This window comes from Carcharodon carcharias, chromosome 14 (genome assembly GCF_017639515.1).
Source record: "Carcharodon carcharias isolate sCarCar2 chromosome 14, sCarCar2.pri, whole genome shotgun sequence".
Classification (NCBI taxonomy): domain Eukaryota; kingdom Metazoa; phylum Chordata; class Chondrichthyes; order Lamniformes; family Lamnidae; genus Carcharodon; species Carcharodon carcharias.
The window spans coordinates 23,202,687-23,218,614 of NC_054480.1; the positions used below are offsets into that span (position 1 = coordinate 23,202,687).

The 15,928-nt window shown below is 41.4% G+C and overlaps 1 protein-coding gene across 7 annotated transcripts in view; it reads left to right on the top strand.

The window, feature by feature from the left end:
- LOC121287096 (oxysterol-binding protein-related protein 2-like) overlaps positions 1–15,928 on the top strand; it is a 74,079-nt gene that overhangs the window by 48,271 nt on the left and 9,880 nt on the right. For all 7 annotated transcript variants that reach the window (XM_041204621.1, XM_041204625.1, XM_041204624.1 and 4 more), the window contains 3 exons: positions 359–456; positions 1,355–1,537; positions 6,198–6,305. In XM_041204621.1, the coding sequence (XP_041060555.1) occupies positions 359–456; positions 1,355–1,537; positions 6,198–6,305 (389 nt within the window). The remainder of the gene's footprint in view (positions 1–358; positions 457–1,354; positions 1,538–6,197; positions 6,306–15,928) is intronic.

The following is a 15,928-nucleotide window of genomic DNA, read 5'->3' on the forward strand; positions in this document are numbered from 1 at the left end:
AAATATGTTAACTTAGGATTTGTAAGTTGATTTGGGTCATAGACCAAGATCTTTAAGTAAGTTCTACCAGTTTGGAGTTCAAATAAAGTTGCTTAATTTGCGAAATTTGGTATTCTGGACAAATGTCAGATGCAACAAAATTAAAATGATATCTGATGCTTGTTTAAATATTAAATAGATATAAGATGCAGGGAAATAACTGACCCCAACACAACCAATCGTTGGTGGCATTTGGAAAACTTACAATTTTAAACCTTCAATTTAATAGCTGTCTTAAATGAGCCTTTTGGCATTTTCATAAGTACTACTTCAAACTTCAAAGCACTCCTGTTTTTATCTTTTTTTGTTCCTGCCACAGACTGTCGCTGCATTTGCAGTTTCTGCAGTAGCGTCTCAGTGGGAAAGGACTGGAAAGCCATTCAACCCACTACTTGGTGAAACCTATGAACTTAGGAGGTGAGATGCAAATTGCAAGATTTCACATAAATAACCTATACTTATTACATTGGTTCCTTTAAGAGATGTGTAATTGGTACATTTCTGGAATTGCTATCAAAATGGTAAATTTATAGCTACAGGACTCAAATTACAAGAAGCTGTTTCAGTGAGGGTTAATTGACAATCAGAGTCCTTTTGAAATAATGGCAGGAGTAAAGTAATCCTTTTGATGGAAATGATAGAAATAGTAAATATTTTCAGGGGTGGGTGGGGCTTAAATTTATTAATTTTTACCATCAGCATTTGCTGCTGAAATCAGTTATTTCGTTTGTAATTCTTGATCTTTACTATTAATGGAATATACTCTTGAGCATGCTTTGCTGTAATTTTCCTTCTCCCCAATCATTTGATCTCGTTAGACCAAGCACATGTGGCTAAAAATGCAGATTGGATAAATAACTTGGCCCTTGTGCAACTGTTAAATCAGTTATGAGGAAGTATGTAGGTGTTGCCTGGCTCCTGTTTGAAATTTCTCTTCTGCTTTTGTAAAAAGAATTTGAATTTGGATGTGATTGGAATTTTCTTTGAGTGTAAGATATGCCGACCTAATCATTTTTATTTTTGAATTAACTATCAATTTACTAGTAAGAGTGACAGCACTTGAAAAGTAACTGATTTCATTTGAAGTGATTTTGGGATGTCTTGATAACACAGTTTATGTAGTTTAGTTGAACTATATAGCCACAAATAGAAACAGCTAACTGAACAATCTTCAAAAAATCTGGTGATTTGGCTCCTATTTGCCATTATTGATGTGCTGACTTTAGACCATTTGGAAAATTTCGAGAGTTAGACTGTTTTTATACTAGTGAAAGCAGAATGTTTTAGACTTAATGGTTTTGTTTTCTTTTGGCAGGGATGACCTCGGTTTTAGGCTTATATCCGAACAGGTTAGCCATCATCCACCAATCAGTGCATTTTATTCAGAAGGTATTAATCAGGATTTTGTTTTCCATGGTTCTATCTATCCAAAGCTTAAATTTTGGGGAAAGAGCGTAGAAGCAGAACCACGAGGAACGATCACACTAGAACTTAATAAGTAAGTATGTTTAGAATTTAGGAATGGAAAGCTTTGTTTACTTTTCACCCCAACCCTAATTTTGAGTAATTGAATAAAATATTTTAACAGTTTTTAAATAAAAGAAAAGGTAATATAATTTGCAACAAGGATTATTAACATTTCATGAGGATTACCTGAAAAATCTAAATGAGCATATTGCTGTAGACATTTTTGCTAAAAGCACTCTATTGAGCCTACTGTTATAATGAATATGTTAATTGTAGCTAACGTTTGGATAAATTACATTTCTGTAATTTTGAGGGATTTCATGTAATTGTAGCTACATATAGGGCAACATTCCCCCCCTCTCCCTGCCATTTTACATGGGCGGGCCAACTAAGGCCCGCCTAATGTGACGTTAGCCAGGAAGCTCTATGCGCTCCCTGTGTGGGCGGGGAGAGATCCCCTGAGCCGGGAGTGTGCTCTTTTGCGCACGCGCGCGAAAGAGCACATAGATCTCCCTGAGGCAAAGTGCTGCCTCAAGGAGATCAGCTCAGTTTTGAAACATCAAATAAACATAAGAAAAATTTCCACTGCCATGTCTTCTCATGACACTGTCACACGAGTTGGGACATGTCCATAACTTTTATTTTGAAATATTCAGAAATTTTTAAGCCATTCATGAAACATCCTGCCCGCGAATGAGGTTTTGTGCTATTTCAGAAGCCCGCCAGGGCTTCTGGCCTGCCGCCAATCTTAAGGTTGGACGGGCAGGTCCATTAATGATTTCAATTAGTTTTTTAATTGTCTTAATAGGCCATTTACAGGTTGGCGGGCGCGCAGCCAACTTGACTGCATGCCCGCCGACCTGAAAATCTAAATGAAGCACGCCTGACGTCACCCTGCGTCATTTTATGCGTCGGCGAGTGGGCCCTGCCCCTGCTCGCTGAACAGAAGATGCTGCCCATAATTTGGGAAAGAAACCACTGGTTCATCTAGACTGCCGTCAAAACCTCCCATCAGATTCCTTACTAGGATGGTTGATCTATTTCTTTTCCCAACAGGAGTCCATCCAGTCCTGGGCTGAGTGCTATTAGTTTACAAATAAGTCTTGTAAACCCCCTTGAATATTTCTACATTTTTCACATATTAAGTCGTATTTACTGCACAGAAACAGATCATTCAGCCCAACAGGTTTGGGCTGGTGTTTACGCCCCATGCGAGCCCCCTTTCCCTGTTCTTTTTAACACCATCAGCATACCCTTCTATCCCTTTTTTCATCATGGCCAGAATCTTCGGGTCAGCGAGCAGAAGCGGGGCCTGCTCGCCAACGCGTAAAATTGGCGCGCGGTGATGTCGGGCATGCATTCCGACATCACCGCGCGTCATTCAGACCTTGAGTTCGGCGGGCGCACAGCAGAGTCGGCTGCACACCTGTCGAACTGTCAAAGGCCTATTAAGGGCATTTAAATATCAATTAAACTAATAAACTGAGCTGCCTGTCCAATCTTAAGGTTGGCGGGCAGGCAAAGAGCCCAGGTGGCCTTCGCATTTATTGTGAAATCTCATCCATGGGCAAGATGAGGTTTCATGAAGGTTTTTAAAGTTTAATAAAAATTTTTAATAAAATTCATTGACATGCCCCAGCTCATGTGACACTGTCACATGAAGGAACATGTCTTAAAATTTTTATTTTTTCTTTAATTTGATATTTGAAAATTTTAATAATCTCCCTGAGGCAGCTCAGCCTAGGGAGATTTCTGCGCACATGTGCGAAAGAGCGCAGGCTCCAACTCAGCCTACTCCCCCTGCCCGCACAGGGAGCACATCATGCTGGGTGGGCCCTTAATTGGCCCACCCATGTAAAATGGCAGCGCGCAGCCAATTGCGGGCACTGATCAGCTACCGCCTGCCCATGCCTACACCCATCCAACCCTCCCAACCGGGAGAAAATTCTCCCCCTTGTGTTTATCTAGCTTCCCCTTAAATGCATCTCTGCTATTGGCATTAATTGCTCCTTTTGGTAGTATATTCCGCATTCTAACCACTCTCTGGGTTAAAGGTTTCTCTTGAATTCCCTCTTGAATTTACTAGTGAGTATTTATGGCCCCTATTTGTGGTCAGCCAGCAAATGGAAATACCTTTACATCTACCATAATCAAACTCTTTCATAATCACTTTTGGCCCTGAAAAGTGCCGAATCTACCTCCAAATTACCCTGGAAGGGCAAGGTATCTCAAAAATTTGAGCAACAGGTGAAGTTAGCTGTTTCACACTGCTACTATGCAGTAGCAACACGAGTGGTATTCGCCACCAATAGGATGCTGTCTTCAAGTCAAAAAGATATTCTTCCTTTCACACAAATGAGTAATGTGGTGTATGAGTTTCATGCCTGTGTGATGCTAGGTATATAGGCCCTATGTCCCAAAGACTGGCGGATCATACCAAACAGCATGTGCAGCGGGCAAGGTATGGACTGTACCTAAGGCCTGTGCTTGTTAAACTCAAAACAGTGTTCAACATTAGAAGTGATTCTGCAATTGGACAGCATTTGCCGAATAATCCTCAGTGTGTTAAGAATTATACTGATAACCAATTTAAGATTGTCAGTAGGGCTCAGTGTAACGCATTTGCGTACACTGGAAGCTGTATGTATTAATAAACAGGGCCCTGTTTGCAGACAGGAAGAACATGTACACAGTTTGCACCTGCTTCAGCTGAACAAAATAAGTGATAGCAGTTTGCTAGTTTGTTCCCCAGGGCAATGTCTTGACCAATCAGAGTGAAGCTGCCTGGTTTAAATTTTAAACAATGATTGGCAGTTAACTGTCAATCACCATTCATTGGTACATTCTCCATGGCAACGTTTCTACCAATCAATCAGCACTTATACAGTATAAATATGTTGTTTCCCTTGACATTGGTATTTTCTTGTCCTGATGAATGCAAAATGAATAGCTTTGACAAAAAAGTCTCTCTTTTCAGCAATACATAAGAGTAAAAAGTTAAAATTTGCTGATACCAAATTTGCGGGTGTGCAAACAGTGAGGATGATGATACCAGTTGACTGCAACAGGACATAGGCTAGCAGAATGGGCAGAAAAGTGGCAGATGGAGTTTAATACAAAGAAGTATGAGGTGATGCATTTTGGCAGAAGGAACAGGGCAAGGCATTATAGTCTTAATAGCACAGATCTAAAGAGTAAGCAGGGCCAGAGGGTTCATGTGCATAAATCTTTGAAGGTGGTAGGACAAATTGAGAAGTAATTAAAGCACGTGGGATCTTGGGCTTCTTAAATAGAGGTAGTGAGTACAGATGCTGGGAACTTATACGCAAATTTCATAAAGCTCTGGTTAAGCCACAACTCTAGTATTGCTTCTAGTTCTGGCCACCATACTTTAGGAAGGAGGTGAAGATTCTGGAGAGGGTGCAGAGGAGATTTACCAGAATGGTACCAGGAATGATAGATTTTAGCTACAAGGTTAGGTTGGAGAAGCTGGGGCTGTTCTCATTGGATCAAGGAGATTGAGGAAAGATTTGATTCAGGTGTACAAAAATATGACAGATTTAGATAAGGTGGAGAAAGAAAAGCTGTTGCTATTAGCTGATGGTACAAGGCCAAGGGGATGTGAATTGCAGGGGGAAAAGTAGGGAACAATTTTTTATACAATGAGAGATAATGACTTGCTGCCTTCTAGGATGGTGGAAGCGGAGATGATCAATGATTTCAGAAGAAAATTGGATGGACACTTGAGGGAAATTAACTTGCAGGGTTATGGGGATCGAGGGGGGACAGTGGGATTGAACTGTATTGCACTTCGGAGACCCAGCATGAATTCAGTGCGATAAATGGGCCTCCTCTTGTCCATACTGACTCTATGGGCTACATTTTCCAAGCCTTGTGGGATATTCCTGAAACAGCAATGGCAGCAGCTTGGCCACCTATTGACAAGAGACAGGTGCCAATCATTCTAATTAACAGGCCAATTAATGCCCATTTTAAAATGGCGCTTGGATTTTATTGGGATGCAGCCAGCTCATGAAAGAAATATCCTTACTCAGCCTTCATTTGAGGAGCCTGCTCCTCCCCCCTACAGTTTCGGCTGCTGCTCTGTTGATAGTTTTGCCATTGTGAGATTTGAACTCTTGATCTTGGGGTTACAAACCCAGTACCATAACCACTTGGCTATTTAGGCCAAGCTTGCTGCTCTGTTGATGGTGCTGCTGAGCTACTGGCCCTCTAATTGGAAAGCCCTTCCGATGGTGGCCTCATAATTGGCTTCTGCTATTAAAAATCAGCCCCCCCACCCCGTGTCCTGCCACCACCCATGTAGACTTGGGTCCTGCTTTTGGCCCTGGTGGTGGGATGACGTGGTGTTTTTGTAAAACCCTAAAGTTTGTAGGATTTTAATTTGCAGACAAGAACTGCAGAACTCTGAAAAATACTAAATGCATCTTAATTGTGAATAAAGATAATGCTTGATTGTGAGATTTTTATCTTAAGTTTAAAAGTATCTTAATCTTGTATTCATTAAGGTGGTATGGATGGGGACGTGTTGAATGAATACAGATGGAGGACTTCTGATGTACATTCTGCTTGTATATTGATTGTTATCAGGAGTAAATGACACGCAATGCAGTTCTGCAGTTATTGCACTGAACAATACATTGTTGAAATTGGTTGTTTTGTTTTTTCAGGCACAATGAGGCCTATAGTTGGACAAATCCTTCATGTTGTGTACATAATGTTATAATTGGCAAACTATGGATAGAACAATATGGAACGGTAGAAATCATGAATCACAGGTAAGCATAGTTAAAGAATAAGTAAAACAATGGAGTGAGAAACAAAATTCAGGAATGTTAACTCTGTCGCTCCATAAATGCTGCCTGACCTGAGTATTTCTGGCATTTTCTATTTTTTATTCTTTAGGAAGTGTTCTTTCTGAATTTGTCTCATCATTTTTTAGTCTTTTTATAATTGAAACTTATTCATGTGCTGTCATAAAATGGTTGATTTGTACAGATAATCTTGAGATTTGGCTATTGTGTTAAATGTAAGAATGCCTAGTAACTCTGAAATTTTAGATAGGTCAACCATTTTACATTTAAAAAGCAAATGAGTGCTGTTCCTAGAAATGCTAAGTTGAAATGTTTTTGACCTAATGCTGCCCCTCTTGTCCCACTTTACTCTTGTCTAAATTGAATTCAGCAAGGTGTTGTCTTTTTTTTTAAGAAATTTGCTGTTGATTTTCTTTTGTTGATCAAAACCTGTATAAGAACAAATTTTTCAGTATCAAGTATTAGCCACACTAATCAGCTATGGACTGTTTCCTTATTTTGAGTACTCAGTACCTTAATCTGGGTTTGTTGTTAAAACCTTCACACAAAGATGAAATGATATTGGGTTTTGTTGCTGCCTCCTTTTCTGACCTTTCTGCCCCAGTTGATATTTTTCTACACATAAGCTAGACTCATGCACAAATATTTTTGCATTAATTTAAAAGGCAGTCAGAATACTGTATGGATCCATCCTGGAACCTTGGGTACTTGATGATGAATCTCCCTCCAGTTAAAATTGGTATTTTCTCTAAGCTGCACAAGTATGAGTTATCATGCGAACATATGCTTAAACCAAGTTCAATATAGAATGCATAGAATCATATAATTATACAACACACGAGACCATTCGGACCACCTATGAAAGTCAGTAATTAGTCACGCTCCCCTGGTTCTTACCCCATAGCCCTACAATTTTTTTTCTAATCACTTCTGAAATTTGTTTCCACCACTCTTTCGGGCAGTGAATTCCAGATCGTCATTGAGAGCTTGTGTTCCCCATCTCATCTCTCGTTCTATGACCTTACATCTGTGTCCTGTACTTAGTAATTCTCCTGCCAGTGGAAACATTAATTGGGGAGAAACCATCAAATCCTTCATGATTTTGAACACTTCTAATAATTTTTTCCTCAATTTTCGCTGCTTTAAGGAGGAATGACTCTAGTTTTTCTAGTCTCTCCATGTTAATGCTCTGTCACTGACTTACATTCCTGACCCTGCCTGAATATCAAGTAATGCAGTTTTAAAACTGCCCTAATTGCCCTTGAGAAAGTTTCAGAATTTTAACCCAGCAACAGTGAAGAATCGGCAATATAGTTCCAAGTCAGAATGGTATGTGACTTGGAGGGAACTTGCAGGTGGGTGGTGTTTCCATGTATCTGCTGCCCTTGTTCTTCTAGGTGGTAGAGGTTGTGGGTTTGGAAGGTGCTATCGAAGGAAATTTGGTGAGTTACTGCAGTGCTTTGTGCAGATGGTAGTCAGGGTGGTAGGGAGTGTGAATGTTTAAGGTGGTGGAGAGGGTGCTGATCAAGTGGACTGCTTTCTCTTGCAAGGTGTTGAGATTTACAGTTGTTGGAACTGTACTTATCCATGCAAGCAAAGAATATTTCATCACACTCCAGACTTGTGCTTTGATACAGTTGATGATAAAGCATGACTTGGACGGGCAGTTAGGGGGGTTGTGGAAGAGAGGTGGGGGCGAAAAGGGAGTAAGTTGCAACACTTAAAAACCCATCTGGGGTGAAATCAGCAAACGTCTATTGAAAGTTAAAGACCCGCCCTTTATAAGAGGGCCAATTTAAATATTACTGCACAGAAATTCCAGTACCCCCCCAGTTCAGTGACCCCACTCCTGCTACAGTATTGATTTGAATGCCAGTGTCTTCCTGGCACCAGGATTATTTAGAGGTGGAGAATAAGGAATTCCAGCAGGTGGCATAAGAATCAGGAGCAGGAGAAGACCATGTCAAGTTTGCTCCACCATTCAATACGATCATGGTTGATCTCGGGCTTCAGTTTCACTTTATTCCCCACTACCCGTGTCCCTTGATTCCTTGAGAGACCAAAAATCTCTTTTCTCAGCCTTAAATATATTCAATGATAGCGCATCCACTACCCTGTTGGGTAAGGAATTCCAGAATTTCGCAACCCTTTGAGTGAAGAAATTTCTCCCCATCTCAGTCGTAAATGATTGGCCCCCTATCCTAAAACTGCACCACCATATTCTACATTCCCAGCCAGAGAAAACAAGGTCTCAGTATCTTAACCTGTCAAGCCCCTTCATAATCTTAAATGTTTCAGTGAGATTACCCCTCATTTTTCTAAACTCCAGAGAATATAGACCCAATTTACTCAGCTTCGCATTATAGGTTACTCTGTCATCCCAGGGACCAATCTAGTGAGCCTTCATTACATGGCATTCAATGTAAGTATATTCTTAAATATTGAGACAAATTGCGTCCAGTATTTCGGGTGTGGCCTCATTGAAGCCCTGTACAACTATAGCTGGACTTCAAAGCTAATAATCTCTGGATTATTACCTGAGCCATGTGCAAATTGGCATATGACAAATAAGATTAGAGAGATGAATGCGTGGCTCAAAGACTGCTGTGGGAGAAGTGGGCTCTGGATTGTGAGGCATTGATATCAGTACTGAGAAAAGTGGGGGCTGTATTGTTGGGATGGTTTACACCTGAACCATGCTGGGACAAGTGTCCTTGCAAATCTCATAACTAGGGAAGTAGAGAGGGCTTTAAACTAAACAAGAGGGGTAAAGGATCAAGTTTGGGTAGTGGTAGCAATTCAAGGTATAGAGTCAAGACGAGAGCAAAATAGTAATATGAGAAATGAGGATCAGAGAATGGCAGGAAGGGACATAGAGAGAAAACCTAAGAATGCATAAACAGTCAAAACTAGATGTTACAAAGGTAACAAAACTGAAAGCTCTCTATCTGAATGCACGTAGTATTCATAACAAAGTAAATGAATTGATGGCCCACATTGAAGTGAATAAATATGATCTGATAGCAATTATGGAGACGTGGTTGTAAAGTGCCAAAGATTTGGGTCCTTAGTATTGAAGGGTACATGACATTCAAGAATAATAGGAAGCTAGATAAAGGTGGAGGGGTAACACTGTTAATCAAAGAGGGCATTGGTGCACTAGTTAGAGATGACTTTGGTTCAGGAGATCAGGACATAGAATCTGTTTGGGTGGAGATGAGGAATTGTAGGGGGAAAAAGCCATTAATGATAGCGGTCTTCAGGCCCCCTAACAGTAGCCACAGTGTGAAACAAAGTATTCAAGAGAAAATATTGTGTGCTTGTGATAAAGGGATGGCAATAAACATGGGTGATTTTAATCTACACACAAACTGGAAAAAGTCAGTTTGGCAGTAGTAGCCTGGATGAGGAGTTCTTAGAATGCTTTTGAGATAGTTTCTTAGAGCAGCGTGTTTTGGAACCAACTAGGAGCAGGTTATATTAGACTTGGTATTGTGTAATGTGACAGGCTTAATTAATGACCTCAGAGTAAAGGCACCCCTAGGTAGCAGCGACCACTGTATGATTGAGTTTTACATTCAGCTTGAAAGGGAGAAGAACAGGTCTAAGACTAGTATCTTAAACTTAAATAAGGACAGCTATGTGGGGATGAAAGCTGAGCTAGTTGAAGTGAACTGGGAAACTAGGCTAGAGGATAGATCATTAGAGAAGCAGTGGTAGACATTTAAGGGGATATTTCAGAGTATTCAGAATAAGTACATTCCTACTATAAAGAAAAATTCTAAGGGGAGGACCCACCGTCATGGTTAACTAAAGATGTTAAGGAAAGCATACAACTCCGCAAGATGAGTGGCAGAACAGATGATTGGACAGAATATAAAGAACATCAGAGAATGACTAAAAGGATAATCAGGAAAAAAAAAATTAGAGTATGAGAGGGAGCTAGCTAGAAATGTAAAAACGGATAGCAAGAGTTTCTATTGGTATTTAGAAATGAAAAGAGTAAGTGAGTGTTGGTCCTCTAGAGTGACAATGGGGAGTTAATAGTAGATAATAAGAAAATAGCGGAAGGAATGAACAAATATTTTGCTACTGTGTTCACAATGGAGGATACAAAAAACATTCCAGTATTAGCTGCAAATCAGGAGGTGAGCAGGAGAAAGGAACTTGGTGAAATTGAAATCACCAGGGAAACAGTATTGAGCAAATTGATGGAGCTGCAGGCTGGAAAGTCTCCGGGTCCAGATGGGCTAAACCCTAGGGTTTTAAAAGAGTTGGCCAATGAGGTGGTTGATTTGCTGGTGTTAATTTTCCAAAATTCGCTAGATTCTGGAAGGTTCCATCAGATTGGAAAGTAGCAAATATAACCCCTCTAATCAAGAAGGGGAGGGAGGCAGGAAACTATAGGCCAGTTAGTTTGACGTCTGTCATGGAGAAGTTATTAGAATTGATCATTAAGGAGGTTATAGCTGTGCACTTAGAAGTACTCAAGGCAATAGGACAGAGTCAGCATGGTTTTGTGAAAGGAAAATCATGTTTAACCAATTTATTGGAGTATTTTTGAAGGAGTAACATGCGCAGTGGATAAAGGGGTCCCTGGAGATGTACTGTACTTGAATTCCCAGAAGTCATTTGATTAAGTGTCACATCAAAGATTATTATGGAAAATAAAAGCACAAGGTGTAGTGGGTAACATATTGGCATGGATGGAAGATTGGCTGGCAGAAAGCAGAGAGTATGCATAAATGGGTCTTTTTCTGATTGGCAGGATGTGACAAGTGGAGTCCCGCAGGGGTCTGTACTGGGGCCTCAGTTTTTTGATTTCCATCAATGACTTAGATGAGGGGAGTGAAGACATGGTAGCTAAATTTGCAGGTAACACAAAGATAGGTAGGAAAGTACGCTGTGTAGAGGACATGAGGTTGCAGATGGATATAGGTTGAGTGAGTGGGCAAAGATCTGGCAAATAGAGTTTAATGTGGGAAAATGTGAAGTTGTTCACTTTGGCAGGAAGAACAAAAAAGCAGAGTGTTAAATGGAGAACGACTGCATAATTCTGAGGTGCAGAGGGATCTAGGTGTTTTAGTACATGAGTCACAAAAAGCTAATATGCAGGTACAGCAAGTAATTAAGGCTAATGGAATACTATCCTTTACGAGAGGGATTGAACATAAAAGTAAGGATGTTATGCTTCAGTTATACAGGGCATTGATAAGACCACATCTCAAATACTATGTGCAGTTTTGGTCTCCTTAATTAAGGAAGGAGGTAAATGCATTGGAGGTGATTCAAAGGAGGTTTGCTAGATTGATACCTAGAATGAGTGGGTTGTCTTATGAGGAAAGGTTGGACAGACTGGGCTTGTTTCCATTGGAGTTTAGAAGAGTGAAGGGTGATTTGATTGAAGTATACAAGATCCTGATGGCTATGACAAGGTCGACGTCAAAAAGATGTTTCCTCTTGCTGGGGAGTCCAGAACTAGGGGGCACTATTTTAAAATTAAGGGTTGCCCTTTTAGGACAGAGATGAGGAGAATTTTTTTCTGAGGATTGTGCAACTTTGGAATTCTCTGCCTCAGAGGTGGGGTCGTTGAATATTTTTTAAGGCAGAGATAGATTCTTGTTAGGCAAGGAAATCAAAGGTTATCAGGGTTAGATGGGAATATGGAAATCGAAACACAAGATCAGCCATGACCTTATTGAATAGTGAGCAGGCTCAAGGGACCGAATGATCCACTCCTGTTCCTATTTCTTATATTCTTATGACTTCTTTATTCCTGTTCTCAAGTCCGCTTGATATAAAGGCCCACATGTCATTCCCTTCCTAATTGCTTCCTCTACCTGTATGCTAACTTCCAAGTCTCTCTGAACATCAACATTTACAAGTTTCGTACCTTGTTTAATAAATTCTGCTTTTCTATTCTTAGGATCAAAGTGAATAACCTCACACTTCCCCACATTATACTCCGTCTGCCACCTTGGTTTCCACTCACTTAACCTGTCTGTATCTCTTTGCAGCCTCTTGTCGTCTCCTCAGCTTGCATTCCCATCTAGTTTTGTATTGTCAGCAAACTTAGATGCATTGTCCCCTGTCTGTTCATCTATGTCATTAATATAGATTGTAAATGGCTGAAGCGCCAGCATTGATCCTTGCGGCATCCCACTCATCACAGCCTGCCGACTTGAAAATGTCCCATTTATCCCTTCTCCGTGCTTCCTGACCATTAACCAAGCCCCTATCCATGCTAATATATCGACCTCAATTCCATGAGCTCTTGGCCTGGATTTTATGTGCCCCACTGGGCGTGTTATCGGCAGGGGCATATATAAAATAGGGTGAGTGACAACCCCATAACACGAGGGATGGCGGGTCCCAAAATTAGCAGACTGTCTGCCACATTTAAATAATTAATTGAGGGTCAATTGAATTTGTTAACAAGCAAATTGACCCTGATAATACATTTCCCACTTCATAATTGTTGTGTGAGCAGTTGGGCATGAGTGGGCTGCTTTCTTTTTAAAAGGGCGGAAAGAAAGGGGGTGTGTGCAGGAAGGAAGGGGAGGGTACTATCTTTGGGGTGCCATTTGTGTAACAGAGGGCAGCTCCCCTAAGATAGTAACCCCCATTTCTTCCTGCCAGCTCTATAAAACCTCAGCTACCGGGTTCCCTTTTATCCATCCTACTAGCTACATCCTCAAAAAAGCCAAATCCATTTTTCAAACAGATTTCCATTTGGTGAAACCATGTTGATTTGATCTGATCATACTATTGTCCCGGCCAGAAGACAGAAAGGAAAAAATATGTATGTCTATCTCAAAAGCTACCTCATCATCCTCCTGGTATGTGTGAGGATGATGAGGTAACCTTTGTCCATTGGAACAGCTTAGAATCTTCCAAAACTATGAGCATGTGATCAGCTGCAGCCATTTTATCAGCCCAGCAATTGGTCCATTTTAAAGAAAAGTAATAAGTTTATAAAGTAGCCAGGATGATATAGATATATATACCTTCTTTCCTGTCTTCTGGTCAGGACATGCCTCCCCCATTGGAGAAAAATAAAATGAATTCCATTTCATTTTTATTTTTATATGTGGTCTTAGAGAAGGAAGAATAGGAAGTGCAGAAGTATACAGGCATTCTCTCATTAATACTGGCACACCAGACACACAGCAGGAAGGAAATGTCAGTTTCCTGCTACATTCTCAAGGTTTAAACTCTGGATAGGTGTCAGCCAATGTGAGTAATTTATTTTGTTGGTTAAAAGGCTGCAAGATCCAACTCCAGGTTAATTAGGGGAGGGGGGGGGGGGTGAAACTCCAGCTATATTGGGGTCCAGGAGGGGCTGGGTTTCCTGCCTGACCTGGGTTAGCAGGTTGGGGCTTGACTGGTAGTGCTTTCGATGTATTGGTGGGGGTTCTCCCACATCCATGTCATTGACTGCTAGTACAGTACCCTCCAGAGGATCCCTGTGAATTTCTTTAAATTTCCCAAACAGGGTGGCTGCATCCTCCCATTGCTCTTTGGTCAGCGTTGCTGAGAGGACACTTACTGAGTGGACCCCTCCTGACTACCCTCGGATGTGTCCAGCCCCTGGTAGACATTCATCAGTTGACTGGGTTCAATTTGGTCCTAACTGCACTTGAACCTCCCTTGTGGTAGTCCCAAGGGCGTTGGAGTTTCAGGTTACTCTCGTTTCCTGACCGGTTACCTTGGGGAGGGGTTGCTTCCCAACCTGTCCCATTTTGTTTGCAACACTACTGCCCTCAGGTGGCTGTCCAGCCCCTGCCACACTGCCCTGCAGCTCATCAACTAGGTGAGTTGTCTCCCTCACCATCTGCATGTCTACTTGGGACCTTCCCTGTTCTCCTATGGTTGGAAAGAAAGTATGGGCTAGCCAGACCTCCTGCTCATCCAGCAGAGGTACAGACTTCTTTTTAAATTGCTCTGCCTGGTTTGGGATCTTTTTGCGCCCCTGTTCTGTCCCATATCTTTGCCGATATTCTTGCTCATAGGAGTTGGACTAATTTTGGCTGCTACGCTGTGCGGCTCTTCAACTGGGTGAGGCAGATTCCTCACCAACTCTGGGGATATTTGGGAACCTCTCGAATCTGATTCAAAATTTGGAAAGGTGGGTTTGGGTAGCCAGATCACCTGCTCATCCAGCAGGGGTACAGGCTCCCTTTTTAAATTTGCTGGCCAGGTCTGGGGACTTTCTGTGCCACTATTTATCCCCAGGGAGAAGGATTTCGCTAGCCCTCCTTTGGCTGATCTCTTCCACCCTTTGCTGCTACTCATCACAGCCTTTTTGCTTCACCCTGGCATCTCAACTGAGTACTGTACATCTGTTTTGGATGCTTGGGAGTTAACTGCTACACTTTCTCTGCCTTTTGAGTAGTGACAAGCGTGGACTTGCTCACAGGTATTGACTTCCCCAGTGTAATTACTGTAGGAGCTGGCTGGCCCCTGTTGGATCCCATATCCTCTGGGATGCCTTGGCTCACATGGAGCTGGCTAGCTTCTACTGCACTGCTATGTGGCTGTTTGACTGTGTGAGGCAGCTCCCTCACTGTTAATATTGCTGCCTGGGAATAGCCCTTTTCCTTGTTTAATTTAGCAAAGAAGGTGCTAGCCAATTCATTCTCTAGCTCACTCCCTTCATCTCTTTTAATCCATTTTCCTGACCTCTTTTACTTTTACTGGCCTAATCTCAGTCCTTTGAAACCCGGATAGCTTTCCCTGAGCCACCTTATCCCTGATGGGTTCTTTTGCCCCATGCAGGGTCTCTGAATTCTTTTTCAGCTTCCTGCCACACTGCAGAGCTTTGCTGAAATTGTTCTGTTTGTCCAGCCTCTCGGGGAACAGTGCTTAGGACCTCACCTAATCATTTCCCTGTATTATAGCTAATTCCCTCTGCCTCCTTTTTGGAATTCCCTCTCTGCTCCTTGAGCTGTTAATTTTGTCTCCAGCATCTTTTGCTCGTGAGCCCGATCTCTCTCTTGAACTTTTAATTTTATTTCCAGCATCTTTTTATAGTGAGCCTGTTCTATCGCATGTTCTTGTTTCAGAAATTATTTCTCCAGTCTCCTTTTTTCTCTCTCTAACAGCTGCTTTGGACTACAGTAGCTATCTCGAATACAGGTCTTCAAACCTTTTTTTATTTGGTTCTGATTCTTCTATCAGTTCTGGGTAGGGACTGAGGTCTAAATTCTCCAAGTATCTGGAGTACCTCGGGCCTTTTGGCTTCAGGAGGAACTTTTACTTGTATTTTCCAGACTACAAATCTTAATTATCCCTGATTTAGGGAGGCTAAGGTTTCACTAGTTAGTACCCCCTTTTCCATACCCATCTTTGTAATAAAATTTACCATGTTGCTCTAATGTGAGATTAAAAGAATTTGCAGTGCTATGTGTATTTGTCTTACAGATAATTTCAGCCATTGTATTTTCCCTCTTTAGCTCGTCCCTTAACTTGGACCCTGGTCAAATTCAAACTGGATCAATCCCGGATTTGAGCTCCTAATTTCTGTTTTGGAGAAGAGGGGTTATTAATAGGGGATAATTCCAAAACTGAAAGGTTGGGGAAAATAT